Below are 20,061 nucleotides of genomic sequence, written 5' to 3' on the forward strand. Positions count from 1 at the left end.
AGTCATATGCAGTTTGTCAGAATGAGCAAACTACACCAATTCTCACATTTCACAATACAATGCGACGCCACAACAGTTGCTCTTGCTAGTCCAATTTTTTACCTCAAGCGTCGACATCACCTTGCTAGCCACCATTGGATTTTTACGCGAGTGTGATAATAATGCTAAAAACAGCTCCACCAAGGATTTCATGTGATCAATAGATCGAAAATGGATCTAATACAATTAGTATAAACTGCTGTTTAGTGTGCATTCGCGTGTAACATAATTATATTGACATTTAAACACATAATGTTTCTGTGTTACGGCTTATTTGTCACAACTGAATGCAAAATTATGTGTGAGTGCTTGGTGATATCTACTTCTGGTTCTGGCTTGTCGACCAATTTCTCACAATTCAACGCGCTATGACGACTGTTGCATTTAAACCGAATGGGGCGCATAGATTGCGAAATGCAAGAATTACAAATTGGTATACAAATAATTTCACAAAACCAAGTTAGAAGGAAATGCAACTTGCAATGCAATGTGAATTCTAATAATAATAACATTCTGTTCAAAATAACATTACCCCATGTGTTTGTGTAAAGCTAAATACATTGTGGTTGTATAACAACAAGGAGATATTTCATGCACTTCAAATTCTTCAGAACTTTGGGTTGTAGTGATTTCTAGATAAGCAAGGCATCCATGAAATATGGCAACAAGAGTTATTAAAAATTTGCTTCTATTAAAACATCCAAGTACATTAACATTGTAAGTTATGATATAAGTAGCCTGATAAGTATTAGGTTAATAACATTGGGATTAGGATCAATGTTTACAAAGATGCAAACTTTGGTCTCCCAAATGAAAGCAAAAGTTGGTTATATTGTCAAGTTGGGTGGGTTACCATTAATGCTATGATCCTGGTTCATTGCAAAGCAGTATACAAATATTGACTGCTATGAGGGGCATGGTTAAAATTATAAGCCTGCGGTGATCTCAAAACCATGCTATCACAGCAGGCCTATAAATATTAAACCATGTCCTGAATATAAAGCAGTCGATATTTGTTTATATACTGAATGAATGTATGTGGATGTTTTGCTATTGCGCATGCGTAGATGGACACCGGTCAATAGCTCGTTTCCATGACCGGGCATAGTTCATTTTGAGGGCATAGCTAACTCAATGACCGCACTTTTAACCAATCAGACGACAGGAATCTACATATGAGGTATAAAATATGCAATTATTTCCTCAATATACAGGCACAGATTGTGCTCTTGTTAACTGTGCATAACACTGATTAGGATATTGACATTGAAATAACAACTTCAAGAACTAATAATCTTACCTCCTAACCCCCTAGATTGAATCAAGTTTATGATACCGGAGTTTTTCCAACCTTGTTTGGAGAGTGACCCCAATGTTTCCATCTTATTCCTACTTGTTTAAAAGGCCTATGCATTCTTAGCAAACAAATGTATTGACATCATATATGTTTGCACTTGCTGGAGTCTTGGCAAATGGCAATAGCACTGGCTGATTGAGCAAAGGTACATATGCCCCCGTCAGGCAAAAGTCACAACTGAATTTAATTTTACCAAAAATAAAAATGACTTCATTCACATATACATGTAACAAATGCAAGAGTAATTCAAAAAGCCATGTTATTGATGACTTTTTACAACTAGTTACAATTCACTTACAGCCCACATACACTTTGTGAGATTCACCAGGTCAATACAGAACTTTTTCCAAAAGCAGTCAGTGATGTGAATTTCATTGTGCACAGTATTCACTTAAAGGGCTGTAATTGTATACACCTGCACTTCAAGACACTATCGAGGTTGATATTTGTACACAGCATAATACGAGTTATATTCAAATGGTTCTCAATATAAACTAGTGAGATTGCTTGCTTAACTGGGAACCAGTTACTAGTGCCATAACTTTATCTGACTTGCATCTCGCTATACCCATTGAATAGTACTTCACATAGCATTCAGCATTGCATACGAAAACTTAACCTCGATACTACATAGATGTGATGCGCAATGAGCTTACGTCCCCAACTGCACTATGCAAAAAGGCACTACAGTGGAAACTCGTTTTAAAAGTCAGGTGCCAAAAATGTCTCGGAAGATTGCATAGAGATTGCATGTGTTTAAGCCTGCAGAAGTCGGCAGAGTGAGACTGTACGAGCAAAACTTTATACTAGATTTGCAGCTGCCGAGCAATGTCACAGTTCCAAATCCCTCGATTGTTATTATAGGCTAATTATATTCCTTTTTGATTTTCGGTAAGAGGTATTTTTCTCATAGCGTTTTCTGATGAAATTTAGATGATTTCTCAAGCTGATTATCGTTAACAAAATAATAAACAATTATACGGCAGTGTCGGGATTTCCCCATCTTTCACCATGCGTAAACAACATGAAGGGTTTCCCACTTTGCGATCCAGGGGCGGACTTCGAGTTTTGTGATTGGCTAGTCGATATGTGATATGTGGTCAGCAATATTGACCTTATATTGCAAATTTCGTCATGACACGATTTTATAAAAGCTAAAAATAGGAAAGGGAATCCTCGTTGTTATGATGGTTGCTAAGGTTTTGACACGAGCTCATTAAGAATAGCCCCGCCCCGCTAAAGTACTGTATGGGATTTTGGGGAAATTTGACGGCAAGTTTATCTTCATTATTTTACGAATAAAAATTGATTAATTATTTGCTGTAATGCTGATAAAAACTGATTAATGATATTAAATTAAGTATTGCTTCTTTTGAAATCTTTAATTATTTTTTTTATCTAATCTCGGAAAGACTGTGGCGCGAGTGTACTCGGAGGTCCTTTTGCCCTGGCCTGGTTCTCCTTGCACTGGTTTGTACGTACAAAAGTTCAGTTGCATTCGAAGTCGTGCTTTGAGTTTACGTCACTTTTCGAGCGAATATTTTGTCAACACCTTGAGAAATTAGCTCTTTTTATCCGTCGTAAAAACAATAGAAAACAAAAGCTTCGACTCACAGTAAGTGCTCGTATTATGCGGATTTCGTATTATTTACCTCGTATTAAACAGTTTCTTTTGCACAGTAAATAATAGGGGAAAATCGGGACCACGTGTGACTGTTCGTAGTAAGCGGTTTCTCGCATTAAGCGATCTCGTATTAACGAGTTTCCACTGTATATTGTTGTGTGATATGCAGTTAATGCAATTTACTCACAAAAGAGGTTTTCATTATTTAACTTTTAATTAGATTAATGAAAACATTATTGAATTCCTTATCCTTAGGCATGATTTAAATGAACACCAACTAATTCAATAACAATTTTTTATTTGTGTAAACATGATAGTAGGTTCCGAATGATAACAAAACAATATAAAAGAAATGTATTTCTATATACAAATTATTATGTAAAATACTTTATACAATATACTTCTTTGGTCCTGAGTTGTACAACAAGCATTTCAGCTTAATGAGTCTAGTTGCCCTTGTATACTTTCCAACTGAAAAGAAAAGAAAGAAAACATAAATTAGCAGACAATTTCAAAATAATAACACAACTTATATAAGGGTGGCAGGTATTTCTTTTGTCATCACAGTTATTACAAAGGGTTTAAAACTGCCTCTACCATGCAAATGATGTGCCTTCTTTACATATTTTCATACCAATACAAAGTTGTTTATTATTTGTCACTAATCCAATTGTTTTTTTGACAACGAAATGTCAGCGTATTTCTACTCCCAACCCTAAATTTTCCCAGAACTCTAAACCAAGTGTTCCTGCTGATGCAACATGTCAAAAAATCGGTCCAGCACATTTAGAAATAAATGTCTAGAAGAATTGGATAAAACACAAAAGATATACTAGTAGAGTAGAGGTTTTTAATTATTTTCACTGTGCCAATCTTTTAATTGCAAAGTAAATTGGCCAAATCTTCTAAAGAGAACCTGCCTGAACTTACCCATCTATACTATATCAGAGTTTGGCAGTAACATTGCGTAGGTGCATATTGACTGGTCACAGTATTGAATCACACATGCTAAACTAATTCCGCAGTATATGTACACACACATACAAGGGCAGTTAGTTGGCACTCTTGCAGCACAGCTGCATAAATCACTGATATTACTACCAAACTCAAGGTGACACACAACGTGTAGGATAATCTTGGGTAGTGATTCTTTACTTTCCATAAAATCACATGGGCATACATACCTGATTATAAAACTCATATAACTCTTCATGGTTGAATTCCATTCTGACTTTCTTCTGTTGCTCCTTATCATCTGTTTCCCCGTTAACTACAAACTCAAACATGGCGTTAGGTTTCTTCATCTTGGTTTTACTTGATTGTGCCATCTGTAAATTCAATCTCCAGTTGACTTCCTCCAACTGAAAAATAATGACACACCTTTGCATTAGAATGTTATAAAGAAAACTTTGCAAAGGTTTTAAACCAATTTGACATTTTAGCTTTAGCATCAAGAAAAGAAGTGTTTTGCTGTCTGAAGCAGATATTGCGGAACTAATGCTGCAAAAGGATGCTCGGAAAAACCCAATTTATGATTCGGAAAGCCGTGAAGCTGTTCAAGACGTATTGCGAGGAGGATCGCTTGGTCACTTCTACGCTGAATTATGCAACATGGTGATTTCTTATTTAAAATGTTATGAATCATGTGAATTTATGTCATCAGGTGTAATAAAAGGAACATTACATGGTATTTTCAGGGAAATAAGGTCCACTATGTTTCCCTTGATACTGGCTACAGGCCTACCACCCCTCACTCTTCAGGTACAGGGTGGTAGGTCTGTAGCCCTTCAAACCATGTAGTATTTGTCTACTGCCAATCAAAACAATTTTTTTTAAAAATAAGGTTTAAAATGTCATAGTATAGATCCCTAAATGCTTCCATGTTTTGGGAAGTTAATTATTCTGGACATAACGACCCCTTGCGTGAAACAGTGCTGCATATATATAAATTATGATTGATCCATTGTGGTAATTATAATGCACCATGTCATAGTTATCATTATGGTTAATTTCTGATTTGATCAATACAGGATTGTGCATAGGTAAACTGTGTGCGTAAAGCCGGTGCATTAATACTCAGAATTAGGTACAGCACACATATAGGACGAAGAATTCCCATTCATGTATGCTGTCAGTTTGAGACTTTGGCCTCAATGACCATGCAAAGAGCAAATACACAAACTCTTTTGCTACACTACACCTTCTTTGGCCATAGGTTTTTATGGAAGTGATTTTAATCTCACTTTCATAGTGACAATTAACTTTGGGAACATGGGATGTTTATAATTTAGGAACCGACTTGATTTAAGAGAAAATATACACCGGTATGTTTTCTATCATGATCATTTTTTTTTGCTGTCATAATGAGCACTTTTCATAAATCATTGTGTGTGTGGTATCCAGTGGGATGAAGTAGTGTATATCTGAATGTATAGTGGCATTAGAACCTACCTGATTTGGAGCTAATGTTCTCTGCCTTAGTTTTTCTACCACACCTTTTCCACTGGAAGTCCATGCTTTCACAAATACAGCTACCTGTTGTGAAAATGAAGAGTTACAACAATTACCGGCCCACTCCACATCCACGGGTATTCATGCTCGTCGAAAATTTCGCGAAATAAGGGGTGTTTTCAGATGAAGAAACGCGATTCGCAAAACACACAAAAAAGGGGTGTTTTTTCAAACCACATGTTCGCGAAATTGAAAAAAAGGGTATTTTCATCGAGCAGCCGACACGTTTCTGCCAGAAAAGGTATATTAGAAATATCGTTCTCGTTTTATCAAAAATAGGGGTATTGTCGAAGGGCAAATAATTTGCTAAATCGCTAAAAAAGGGTGTTTTTCCCTAAAAACTTCGCGAAATGAGATGCAAAAGGGGGTGTTTTTAAACTTCACCGACAAGCATGAATACCCGCGAATGCACGGAGTGCGGGGGCCGGGCAACAATTTCAACAATTCTTCCTATACCTTTGAGCCAACTGTTGATAATAGGTAATACTGTTACTATGTGAACGCAAGTTAATGGAAGCGCGCATATCTGTTTTATTCTGAAGTTTTATTGCTGATCATCAACTGACAAAATCAATATTTGTGCAATGTTATGTGGCAAGCACTTTGAGCTTGTTTTTCTTATTGAGGGATTCAATCATGTTTCACCTTTGTTCAGCACCGTTTACTTCGCTGAGCATGGAGGCATCATTTAAACGGTGATTTACAATAGTGAAACATGATTGAATCCCTAAATAGGAAACCAGACAATATATTTGGTCTTCAGGATAGGAATCTGTAACAAACAAAGTGGCTTCAAATATAATTAAAGACAGAATTAAAAAGACTAGTTTGCATCTGACGTCACAATCAATCAAACTCCCTACAACCCTTGATTGGTTATCGGAGAAAAGGAATCACAGAAAATGGCGAAAAAATATGTACTTTTTCAAGGCAAATAACAACTTTTAAAGGCATTGTTGACATGGTGCCTTTAGGAGAGAAAGTTTCCTACTATAAAGACCTAACTTTTGAGATGGTTTGTATATTTGAAGGTGCAAAATTAATCATATCGTGCCCTGTTTTTACCGCCTCCTTCAGCAACTCATCATCACGACACTTGTAAACAAACCGTGCCCGCTTTTGATTGACAGATAACATCAGACGCAAACTAGTCTTTTTAATTTTAGCCACAATTTATGGTGCACTTTCTGCATGTACTGAAACCTTTGATATTGTCTTTGTGAAGCTGGTAATTGGTTGATGGGAGAGAATGAAATTCCTCTTTCTTATAGTTACGTATAGTTTGATCACCATCAAAGAGGCAGAAATTGTTTAGTTATTATTACAAAGGATGCTTCACATGTGGTTAGCCTATCACTTACTTATACTTTGATAGGCACCAGACAGGTGGGAATTCTTTGGGTTTTTTTGTCTTGTGCGATGGTAAGCATGATTTAGACCCCGGTCATATGTGTATGTTTTTACCAATTAAAGATGGTTGTACCATGGTACGGGTAGCGTGTGACCACTGGCGACCATGGCCAGACTAGAGTCGTTCCATCTTTCCCCAATGATGCTAATTAACATAGTTAGCGCTCAAGTTAATATGGTTGGACTATTATATATAGTTAGTACAAACAACCAACCGTGTGACTACCCGCACAATGTGTCATCCGATCATGCATTTCAGCATGAAATCAACTCTTAGTAACCATTATCAGACTATAGTACATGACCTTGTGACCGTACGTTGTTTAGTCAACTATGGTCGGACCATGGTAAAGAAAACGATGGTCTGATGACGCAATAATGTACGTCTGACCAGGGTCTTACATATATTATATGCAATGCTGTTGGTGTGTGTGGGCATCACTCACTGTATACACAATGCCCATTATCTTGTGCTTTGTCACTGCTGTTCAGTATAAATTCCTGCTATTCAGTACCAATCAAAGTATTGCTAATCATTGCAGAATGATTGCTGAAAAACAGAGTGAAATTGGTCTGAAATATCCCCAAAACAGGCTGAAAATCAATACAATTGTGTAAATTTTGGCCACAAAAACTCCTGAAATTAGGAAAAATCCTGAAGAGTCACATATTTATCATGCCAATAAAAGACATATGGTTAAGCGCTCTGTGTATGTTTTACCTTATCCTCAGCTAAGCCTATATTTTGCAGTTGTTGTGACAACACTGTTGGTTTAGCTATGTGGTATGCTGCCTGAAATAAACAACAAATTCAAATTCTCTATTACTCATAATTTATCGAACATCTTCAAGCTTCTTGAAGTTGTCATGTTTGCTTCATATTGCATGAAAGTCTGCACTAGGGTGTCAGAGGTTAGTTAAGGAAGGTTCACATGAAGTCAACAGTTTCCTGCAATATATATCGTCATGAGTTTTACACAATGCTGGATAAGATAGCAAATTGCAGAATGTTCTGAGAAAAGTAGTGGTCTCTTAATTCATTTAAACGGTAGAGAGCCAGAGGTATAAAGGGTTAATTAATTGTGTCACATGACACCTGTTTTCTTATTCAAGATAATTCATGTGTAACATGACTTTTTACAGCAGAATAGCTATTTGTCACTATGCAAAGTCACAGCGATATGTAACACTATGTGAGCCAGTTTTCAATCTTCCAATGCGCCTCATATTGTTTGTAATCTTTGAACAATCCAAAGTAAATTTGCTGCTATTCCCATTGACTCTTTATTTACCTCCTTGATTTCAGACCTCTGCTTGGTCTGGAAAACTTTCAAAACAGCATATTCTCAAACTTACTGTTGTTCTTGAGCACAACCATACTCATGTCAAGCATTTTTGTAAAGGATTCCACGATAACACGCCCTTCGTTTTAGTGGCATCCTCTTTATTTTCACCAGTGATTGTAAAAGCTTTTTCATAACCATTGTAATTATTTGTATGGTTGGAATTCGATGAAATAAAACTGAACTGAAGCTTTGCCCCAGCCAGGCTACTGCTAAGTATTTCCATGTGAACATGTCCATACTTCCTTCACTGATTTCACTGCAAATACTTCCCCATGATGAATCCTACAAGGCATTATTATAAATGTCCCCCATGTAATACTTTAAAAGTAATACTTTATATGTTTTACCTGTTCAAGAATGAAAGCAGTTGTTTCCAGTACTAATTGTAAGTCTCGTCCTTCTATACCCAAAGCACCTTCAAGTTTTTCCTCTTCATCTTCTGTGAATGATCTCTCATCCTATTTTAAAATATAAAATACTAAGAATTTACACTTGCTTGCTTACTGATTTAGAGAATAAATGATAGGATTTTGTCTTTTGCCTATATCAATATCGTGTCATAATGGATGGGCTGGCCAATATTTTGAGTAGTGGATGCCGGCGCGGCCGGTATCCACTACGATAAAAATATTGGCCAGCCTATCCATTATGACACGATATTGATAGGCAAAAACAAAATCCTATCATTTATTCTCATTCTTATTCAGTTTTAATGTAATTTTTGCGAGAAAAACTGCCTTTTTCAGAAAAAATAAAGTTACTTTTGTGAGGACATCCCCGTTGTTTTAAATGAACGAAACCATCACGAACATCTAAGCCACCGAATCGCGTTCTTAGTTCTCGCCTGTGTATTACGCGAACGCATTATCACGCGATCATTGAGGAGCAACAAGCGTGCTGCCGTTGCGTGGCGGCGCGCGCCCTGACTAATATCACTATCAACTATTGTGAGATATTATACACCGAAAACCAATCAAATTACGTGAATTCTTTACAAGACGCACCCATTGAATAAGAATGCAAAATATCATGATACATCACTTGTCACTTCTGTACTTTAATATTAACTGCAGCAATAAACTCAATGTTGCTACACTGTATTGCAAATGTTATCTCAAATTTAATATAAATGTTGATTATTTTAACCGTTTGAAATTAATTCATTTCGGCAAGTTGATACTGAAAAATGGATCAAAATAATTTGATTACTATAATAAAGATGTGAACTAGATGGTTCAATAAAGAGTTAAGTTTTTATTGGGACACCCTGCACCAAGCCTGACACTTACCCTGAGATGAAGCTTTTGCAAAATTCTAGACAGTAGTCGTGGGAACTTGGAGGCATCAATATCATTGATGAGGGACACTGCCCTTTTGATGCTGTAAGAGAACAATAAAAGAGTTAGAACTTTGTTCAACTGAATCACAGCTATTCAAATGTAAGTAGGGCCTACCCTATGCAAGTCCTGCATCACATCGCTTTAGTATCGGTCATTGGGGTTTTTTTTCGAAGTCAAAATTTATATCTGTAACTTATTTAAATGACTGGCAACAGACTGAACGGATTAAGCTGTCAACCTCACAAAAGGCTCACTAAAACCTACTCACATATTAAAGTAATATTCAGATTTCCTTCTACAAATAAAGCAAACTGCTAGCCACCCAGCGTGCATTATTTTTTGCACAAGGTCCAATGCAGCGCTTGATGTCGCGCACGATACTGCTGATGGTCAAGCTGTCAAAGCAAAGGAACCTTGGAAAAGATTTTTTCTTCCGAAGTTTGGCTGGTTCCCACAAGAACAAGCGTCATACAATACATGATGTACAGCACATGTGACACATTTAAATAATCGACCGGAAATTGGGGATCATTAAAACGTCAACAATAAGGAAGTCAGTAAGCTTAATCATATGGCAAGCAGTCCATGAATTTTGAGCCATAAGTTTATATGTGCATGTGTGGTGAACAAATTACCATATGCATGCTTAGTCCTGCCAGCAAGACTTCATTCAGTCTTTATCATAAACATAATGACATCTACGTTCATGACGTTATGCCGAGTTACAGTAACTGGAACTAATGCATGCTATGCCATTTTGACATAAAAACTAGTTCGCAAGGCAAACTTAAAAAAATGGGCAAACAGACACATCATTTATCGGTATGACATTTTTGTTATTGGTGATGCCCTATCTAAGTTTGCACTGAAGTGCCATCTCAGCTTTGGTCCATCAACTTGGATCATGTGCTAATGAATTTTTTATTTATTCTGGATATGTAATGGAGTATTTCTTACAATTGAATACCTGAGTGGAAGAAGGGCCCAACTCCATCAAAACTGTTTTTGAGATATTAAGAAAAACTTAATATTTGGAAAAGTTTTATAGGCAGAATGTTTTCATCTTGAGTGGACCATTAATACATGAATATACAATAGTACATACATTCAAATTATATATCATGTTTCCATGGCAACGGTACAGGTCTTAATACGAGCTGGAGTTGGGCCCTTCTTCCACTAATATACCACAAGTACCAGTTCTGTGTTATAAATAGCTACATAAATTAGATAATCACCATTAATTGCACAAGTAGAACTCATGTAATAGGTTGGCAAGAAAATTTATTGTAGTGAAAAGCAGATTTCATGGATGAACAAAATTCCTCTTTAACACTATATATGTGGAAGAAGGGCCCAACTCCATGGAGTTGGGCCTTTCTTCCATGAAAACCATGATTAAGTGTACGTGGAAGACTATTTGGAGAGTGGATTTTGGCTCATCCTTCACACACAAGGAAGATCAGTCTGCTGGCAATAAAATGCTGGGTCTAACTCATTTTTGTAAAAAAATGGAGTTGGGCCCTTCTTCCACTCAGGTATTCAATTTCAAGCATAGCCATAGGAGTTTAGTAGGTAAGAAGTAGTCACGATTATCGCACTTTCAGTTTCCCACGCGTTTGAACGGGAATTGGATTGCGTACTTTTTCGATGTCTAGTGAGCAAATTTTTTCAATATTTTGAGAAAATGATGTCAAATTTTCTATTCTGTATTGTTTGGTAATAATGTCTTTTGCCAATAGTATGTTTAAAGTTGTAATTTTGTATTTTTGATCGCAAAGATCGGATATTTTCGTTCCCGATTCGAATTCTGAACCCTTGGCAAGGGTGCCGATTTCGGCCGAACTTTGCGGATAATTTTGCTTTTTTGGACACTAAAATGCGTTCGATCCTTAATTTTGTTTCAACCGAGTCTTAAATTAGCAAGCACAATCGGTTGGTACCACTTTTATATACATTGATGAAATTTTAAAGATTTTTTTCAAGTTTCTAACTGGCGCAACTCGTTAAGTGTGTATTTCCCATTGACATCCAAAATGGCATAAGCCAGTCCTCAATATACATAGGTACGGCGTATATAGGACTGGCAAGCGAGTCTAGTAAGAAGTACAAGAAGCTGTGTAATTAATATTATGACAAACATTCAACTATTTAAGCTACAGGAGCCTTGTACTTTTTAGTACAAACTCTAATTGAAATCATGCAATTGCGTTGCACTAGCTTTTTGTATACACTTCGTCCCATACCGTTGTGCAGAGCTACTACGGTATGGGTTCCTCGTACTACATAAAAACTTAGTCCGAATAATCAGACCCATAACAAAATATTAATTTCTGACATGATCCTGTACTGGGTCTGAACTGTTTCCATATGAAATCTTGATGGCAAACATGGCAAATTGGACAATAGAAGCACATGGTTCTACGTGACAGCTTTTTAATCCCTATTCTAGGTATGTGAGCATTCCTTACCTGAGCATGCACAATATTCAGCCTCTCTCAGCATAGGAAATCGCGCACCAGCGCCATTTTGAAAATTCATTACCGGTAGTAAATTTTACGGCGATGTTTTTGAAAAAAAAAAAAATTGGGGAATTAGATCGAGTTAAAAACAGTTCCAAAGCTTACAAGGTCAAGTCAAAAGGTTGAACTTGATCATAACCCGGAAGAGGTCAGATGATTCACACGTGGTCGCGGCAAATTTTGGCGACTTTGTAGTGGGTTTGAAAGTGACGATTTCGATCTAATTTTTTTCGGAAATTACTCTCCAAATATCTAAATAACGGAGTTGAGCGGTAAGTTAAATGGAGCATGCGGTGAATAAAGGTGGTTTTTTGTACATAAAAATGTTTGGTTTGATGAGTTTGGATGGATGCCTTGCGCAAAAAGTGAGTGAACTGGGGACTTTGTGTAGTTCGAATTCGGCGCCTTTTGCCAGCGAGTGAACATGCTTAACCCAGCATGGTTTTGCGTATAGTAATTGAATGGGCTCATGCTGTGGATGCTGGGATAGATTCTCATTCTGTGCCGACTATGAGACGGGGAAGAAGCAAATTTGGACCTTTCCTATTCCTATCCCATCATGCATAAGCGCTAGCAGATTTTTGCTATGATAGATGCATGAATGACTATCGGGTATGATGGCGGGGGGGGGCATTTTTGGCCATTTTCCTATTTGATTTTTAAATGTTCAAATTGATGGGGGGGCGTACTCTTATGATGCTACGTCTTGGGGGGGGGGGGGTAACTTGAGCAGGAGTGACCCCATTCTGATGATCAAGTGAACTGGCCCTCGAGTTTCCATAATGATCTTGAATAGGGAGCATCGCCAGCCAGTGCTCCAAAGGGTGCCTGCTCAAAGACCAAACTTAAGCTGGGGGGGGCGGGGGTTCATACTTGAGCAGGAGTGACCCCATTCTGATGATCAAGTGAACTGGCCCTCGAGTTTCCGCATAATGATCTTGAATAGGGAGCATCGCCAGCCAGTGCTCCAAAGGGTGCCTGCCTGCTCAAAGACCAAACTTAAGCTGGGGGCGGGCGGGGGTTCATACTTGAGCAGGAGTGACCCCATTCTGATGATCAAGTGAACTGGCCCTCAAGTTTCCGCAATGATCTTGAATAGGGAGCATCGCCAGCCAGTGCTCCAAAGGGTGCCTGCTCAAAAACATTTTCCTGGGGGGGGGTGAATGCATCAGCTAGTGCTTATAATAATTAAACATTTTAAAGGGTGCCCCCTCAAACAAATTACCCCCCCCCTTTGTATTAGTGAAATGGTGTACTCTGGGTGGGTAGTATCAAAACCGTGAGTTTTTCAATGACAAAAAAAAAAATAATAAGACACTTCAACACAAATTTCATCTTTTGAATAAGTTTTTCTTTATTTTTGCATAATTTGCTGTTGGCCCTCACTGTGGTTTCCCAGGGACTGCCTTTTGTGGAGAGCGAGAGCAATCACTCTCTACTGCTCTCCTTAAATCGGATATAGGAGAGTGATTTTTAGCTTTCCTTAGTTGACCATTCTCTCATTACATTTTATTGTAAATGTTCTAAACAGCTCTGATTCCAAAAGACAGTCCCTGGTTTCCATCCTCTGTCAAAGCTGGAATCTGCATCAGAAAACAGAAATAAAACAAAATGTTACTCATACATGTTCATTTGTATATTAGGGGGCTATCATTTTCTGCGGGGCTCCCAAATTTACAAAAAGTCAGCATCAATAAAATTGCGACCCCCCTATTTCGGCAACAAAATTCACATGACCCCCTCCCCCACCAACCACTGATACACCTTACATGTATCCCCTGAAGAGGCTAAAATTGTATTCAGTCTTTTGAATAAGATAAACACACTATCTGTGGTCATCTTGGTCATCAAAAATTTTATGACCCCCTATTTTTCTTTCCAAAAATTATGACCCCCTGTATATTTGGGACCCCTCCCCCTCCAAAGAAAATGATAGGCCCTTATGTTCACATCAATACAAATTCAATCAATCTAGGATTACATTTACAGTTCAGCAAGATGGTGCTTGTTTCTTAAAATTGTGTACTCACAATGCACAGTATAGGCCTATAAGCATTTTAATATGTGCATGCACAAAAAGTTTGTACAGGAAATTGGCTGAAAAATTGAGCCATTCAAATTAGCATATCTCCGCAACCACATGTCATATGACATTCATTTATGCCTCATCAGTTTTCTTTCATTTAGCTCTTTAATATGAGATTACTTTGATGAGAATCAAAAAAAGTTCAATTTTTTTTGTATTATACCTACCTATTCAGGTTACGTGAATTAAATGAATCACGCTATTGTGGACCATCCTTCTGATACTTGAGTGTTTGGACAAGCGGAGCGGTTTTTGTCTACCTCTCTGTTTGTAAACAAACCAGGAGGTCGAAATCGTCCTCCTCGCCGAATACGAAAGTCAGCGTAATAGTACGGCACTAATAAAAACTATAAAGTCAAAATTTATACCTGTAGGCCCTAAGCTTATTTAAATGACTGGCAACAGACTGAACGGATTAAGCTGTCAACCTCACAAACGGCTCGCTAAAACCTACTCACATATTACATATAATCGTTCACTAAAACTTTTCCATTTTAAAGGAAAAGGCGTCCAAGAAAAATGGGACATGTTTGATAGTAAGATCAAACAAGTGATGGAGGAGAACGTTCCAACCAAAATGTCATCCAACAGAAGAAATCTTCCTTGGTTTACTAGAACTCACAGAAGAATGTGCAGGAAGAAGGGTAGAATGTACAGTAAAGCCAAAAGAACCGGCGATCAGAAAGACTGGGAAGAATACAAAGAGTTCTGTAGAACCGTCAAAAGAGAGTTAAACCACGCCAAAAGAGAGTACGTTATGGGTAAGCTAACACTTTCTATGGAGGAAAATCCAAAGGCCTTTTGGTCTTTCATAAAGAAGATCCGCCAGGAAGATACAGGAGTTGCTGATCTGAAAGTCAACAATAAAATAATCAGTGATGATCTTGGGAAGGCTGAAGCCCTTAGTAACCAGTTTGCAGGAGTATTCACCAAAGAAGACACAAGCGAATACCATCACTAGGAAGAAGTAGCATCCCTGACATTCCAGATCTCCGGATTGGTGAAGAAGGCGTGCTGAAGCAGATTAACAACCTGAAACCAAACAAGGCCCCTGGTCCAGATGGTATACCACCGTGGATTCTCAAAATGTGTGCTGAAGAGATAACCCCTGTTCTCACAGACATCTTTCAACAGTCGGTTGAGGAAGGAACTCTACCCAATCAATGGAGAGAGGCAAATATTTGTGCCATTTTCAAGAAAGGGGCTAGAGACAACCCTGGTAACTACAGAGGCGTATCTCTCACAAGTGTAGTGAGTAAAATTCTGGAGCACATAATACACTCACATGTTATGAAACACCTGGAGAAACACAATATTTTGGTGGACAACCAACATGGTTTCAGAGCCAAACACTCCACTGTCACTCAACTAGTGTTAACCACTCATGACCTTACTAAAAGTATGGAGAATGATGAGACAGTTCATATGGCCATCTTAGACTTTGCCAAAGCATTTGACAAAGTCCCCCATGAGAGACTCCTTGGCAAACTTGATCACCATGGTATCAGAGGATCCCTGCTGAAATGGATTAGACACTTCTTGACTGAAAGATCTCAGAAGGTGGTATGCAACGGCATGGTATCGGCCCCAAGGGAGGTGCTTTCTAGTGTACCTCAGGGTACAGTACTAGGCCCCTATTGTTCCTGTTATTCATAAATGACCTGCCAAACAACATCAGGAGTACTGCTAGATTATTTGCAGATGACTGCGTCATATATACATCTGGGAAGACCAGTAGAGAGATGGACATACTGCAGAAAGATTTACACCAGTTGGAAAAGTGGCAAGAGGAATGGGAGATGTCATTCAACCCAGCCAAGTGTTCAGTCATGAAGCTATCAACTAAGAAAGAAGCGCCAGACAGAAGTTACAACTTCTGTGGACAACCGCTGCAAGAGGTAGACTCTCATCCATACCTTGGTGTCGAAATTGATAGCAAGATGAGCTGGAAGGCTCAATACCAGAAGTTGACATCCAAAGCCAACAAAGTTCTTGGTTTCCCAAGCGTAACTTGTGGTTTTGCCCGAGAGAAATGAAAGAGACAGCTTATAAAACGCTGGTACGTCCAATCCTGGAATACGCTGGTTGCTCTTGGGACCCGTACAAGAAGAAGGACATCGTAGCCATCGAAGCAGTGCAGAGAAAGGCAGCAAGATTCTGTATGAATGACTACAAGCAACTCAGCAGTGTCACAGAAATGACCAGAGTGCTGGGATGGGAAGCGTTACAAGACAGAAGAAAAGACGCCAGACTCCAGCTCATGTATAGGATCATGAATGGGGAAGTTGGAATTACAGCGGAAGACTATGTTCAACAGGGTGGAACAGCAGGATTGAAAACAAGAGGAAACAGCAGGAAACTCAAAAGGGAGCTGATCAGGAAGGATGTGCACAAATTCAGCTACTTCCACAGAACGACGACCGACTGGAATGACCTCGACGAGACGACAGTGACAGCGACGAGCGGGGAAATGTTCAAAAATAAACTTCATTAATTAGCTCTTTTCGCGACGCGACGCCATTAAATGCGCATAGACCTTTGACCGCGAAGTTGGTGAAGTACAGCATGTCTGGCAATGGCTTGGCAATGCCGACTCAACCAGAACCAGAACCAGAACTTGTTACTGACATACCCACCTTGCAGTTTCTGTGAACATCAGCGCCATGTTTGTTTTCGTGACATGAACTTTGACCTTTGATACTATTCCGGTTCCGTCGTCTGCTTGATTTCGTTCGTTCGTTCGTTCATTCATTCCCCGTGCCTTAAAGGTTGGTCTGAACCCTGGAATTATGAAAACTTTCGGGCCCCCAAAATGAGCATTTTGGCCCAAATTTGACCTCACAGATGAACTTATCAAGTCTTTGCCATTATTATGTATAGGGCCCTAAAATTTTATATAGCCTACTTTAGGCCAACACCAACAATTTAGCAGTTATGAGGAACGAAAGTTTGTAGCCTATATTTCCAGGGTTCAGACCAACCTTAAGTTCTTGACTTGTGTCACTCCTCACTCCATTTTATAAGTTAAAAAATCATTCATTCAATCAATCAATCAATCATTAATTCATTCATCCAGCCAGGGTAAGAAAAATAACCACAATACCAAAACTTGCCAACCATAAGAAAAATTACCAAACACTTGCCAATCACGTAAAAAATTACAAAAACTTGCCAAGTAAGAAAAATTACCCAAAACTTGTCAATTAACAATGTAAGAAAAATTACCAAACACTTGGCAACCACGTAAAAAAATAATTACCAAAAACTTGCCAACCACATAAGAAAAATTACCAAAAAACTTGCCAACCACGAAAGAAAAATTACCAAAAAACTTGCCAACCACAAAAGAAAAATTACCAACAACTTGCCAACCACATAAGAAAAATTACCAAAAACTTGCCAACCACATAAGAAAAATTACCAAAAACTTGCCAACCACATAAGAAAAATTACCAAAAACACTCCAACCACATAAGAAAAATTACCAAAAACTTTCCAACCATGTAAGAAAAATTACCAAAAACTTGCCAACCACGTAAGAAAAATTACCAAAACTTGCCAACCACATAAGAACAATTACCAAAAACTTGCCAACCACGTAAGAAAAATTACCAAAACTTGCCAACCACATAAGAAAAATTACCAAAAACTTTCCAACCATGTAAGAAAAATTAAGAACCACTTAAGAAAAATTACCAATAACTTGCCAACCACATAAGAAAAATTAAAAACTTGCCCGCCATTTTAGAAAAATTACCAATAACTTGCCAACCACATAAGAAAAATTAAAAACTTGCCAAGCACATAAGAAAAATTACCAAAAAAATAAATAAATAAATCAACCACCCGTCAATACCGTTATCAGCAGAAGATTGCTACTTCATTAAACCGTTCAAGTTACAGCAGTAGATAACGATTTCTTCAATAGCCTACTGTAACAGAAATGATAGGTACGGTACTCCGCCAATTACCGTTATCACTAATCAGTACTCAGCAGGTGATAGCTACTTCATTAATGTGGACCTTCCTTCAAATCCGGGGTGGTTGAATTTTTGAATTCTCATTTTACTCAAAAGTTTTGTTCTTTGAATCACCGTACATGCTCTTGGAGCTCTTACTGTAGATGCTCGAATTGCAGGCTTGTAATTTGGGATGGGGCTGTATGTTGGGTTTTTTTTTTTTCAAAATCGAAAGGTGGGATGGTCCTAGAGGTGATTTTGCATTCATTCATTCATTCATTCATTCATTCATTCATTCGTTCACTCATTCATTCATTAATCAATAAATCAATCAATCAATCAACATGTCAACCAATCAATCAGTCATTCAGTCAATGCGCTTGATAAATGAAATGGAATGAGCGCAAAGATGACTGAATTCATTAATACCGTTATCAGCAGTAAATAACTATACTTCATAAATACTGTTATCAGCAGTAGATAGATACTTCATCAATACTGATATCAGAAGTAGATAGCTACCGTACTTCATCAATACCGTTATCAGCAGTAGATAACTACTTGGGGTAACCCTATTGGTTTTGGATATGGATTGTCTATAAATTACATAATAATATCAAATATCGTCCCCTTTATGCTGCTTTGTGAAAAAAACCGAGAGCATTTTAGGAGTCAAAATAATGTTCGAAATTTTTTTTTTAACTAGTAACCGCTATACCATTCACAGTAGGTATATTACGTTAAAACAACACAATTACGTAACACATGATTAATCTGTTATATGGCTCTCACAATTTGCCGACAATCACACATATCTTTGACTACATTTGCCGACAGTCACATGATTTTGCCGACAGCAATCACATTTCGCCGACAAAATTGTATATTGGGGGGGTGTCACACCCCCCATACCCCCCCTCTAGCGACGGCCCTGTTTTTAACTCTTTTTCGTACCGTTTCAGAAAAAAAGGAAACAAAATATATTTCCCATTGCAATACCGTAAACGTTCGCCTAATGGCGCTTTTGGATTCTTAGAAATGTGAGAGCGCCATCCTTGTAAAATCTCAACAGCATTAAGGATACGTGTATGTTAAATTGAGCAACCTGGACATAATGCCTCAGAAAAAATATCGTGACATGACCCAATACTTTAGGTCACTAGGTTAGTTGCTAGAGCAGCAGATGTTTTGGGGTTTCTTCAGGTATTCTTTCTCAAAGTGCCATTTGACTTAATTTGTAAATCGATTCATACGTTATACCTAACTCATTTTGGTAAATCTTTTTATAACATTGTAATTTCTTCATATTTTTTTAATATTCTTCAGTTGAAAATTACACCCTGCTATTGTCTGACCCGTTAGCTCAGTCGGTAGAGGGTGCGCCTTGAATGGTGAATGGTCCTTGTTCGAATCTTGATTTCTGCTCCCACTTTTATGTGAAGAAGGGTCAAGAAATTATTTTGGATTTTGTCCCCATTTTACGAATGAATATTGTGAATTTTTTTAAATTTAATTTTAATTTTCTTATTTTTTTAAGATAAATAGGCACTGCGAACAAACAGCAACAAAAACCGCTGACAAAATTTGCTCCACCTGCTACCTATCAATGCGTGATATATTCCACTACATTTAACAGTTAAATGACCTTTGAAAAATAGAACGGCCTCAATGTTTCAAATTGTGTAACTACATTACTTTATCCATGATTTATGCATTATAAATGATCAGCTATTTTTTCTTTTATTAAAAGGATCGAACCGAACCCAAGTAGATCAGACCATTGATTATATAACTATCAGACCACGAAGTAGTTACGTAACTCCGTGATGGTATCGGAACCAAGCACTGTTTGTATGGCGATCATTAC

The 20,061-nt window shown here is 37.8% G+C and overlaps 1 protein-coding gene across 1 annotated transcript; it reads right to left on the reverse strand.

Moving 5' to 3' along the window:
* Positions 1–2,136: 2,136 nt before the first annotated feature.
* On the reverse strand, positions 2,137–17,003 carry LOC140158694 (COMM domain-containing protein 10-like). The gene is made up of 7 exons (XM_072181877.1): positions 16,872–17,003; positions 9,577–9,667; positions 8,635–8,745; positions 7,663–7,734; positions 5,472–5,555; positions 4,205–4,381; positions 2,137–3,491 (listed from the first exon to the last, which is right to left on the reverse strand). Exons 1-7 carry the CDS (start codon positions 16,985–16,987, stop codon positions 3,453–3,455), a joined length of 690 nt encoding a protein of 229 aa, XP_072037978.1. The 5' UTR covers positions 16,988–17,003; the 3' UTR covers positions 2,137–3,452.
* Positions 17,004–20,061: the final 3,058 nt, after the last annotated feature.

The sequence above is a fragment of the Amphiura filiformis genome, chromosome 8 (genome assembly GCF_039555335.1).
Source record: "Amphiura filiformis chromosome 8, Afil_fr2py, whole genome shotgun sequence".
NCBI classification, from domain to species: domain Eukaryota; kingdom Metazoa; phylum Echinodermata; class Ophiuroidea; order Amphilepidida; family Amphiuridae; genus Amphiura; species Amphiura filiformis.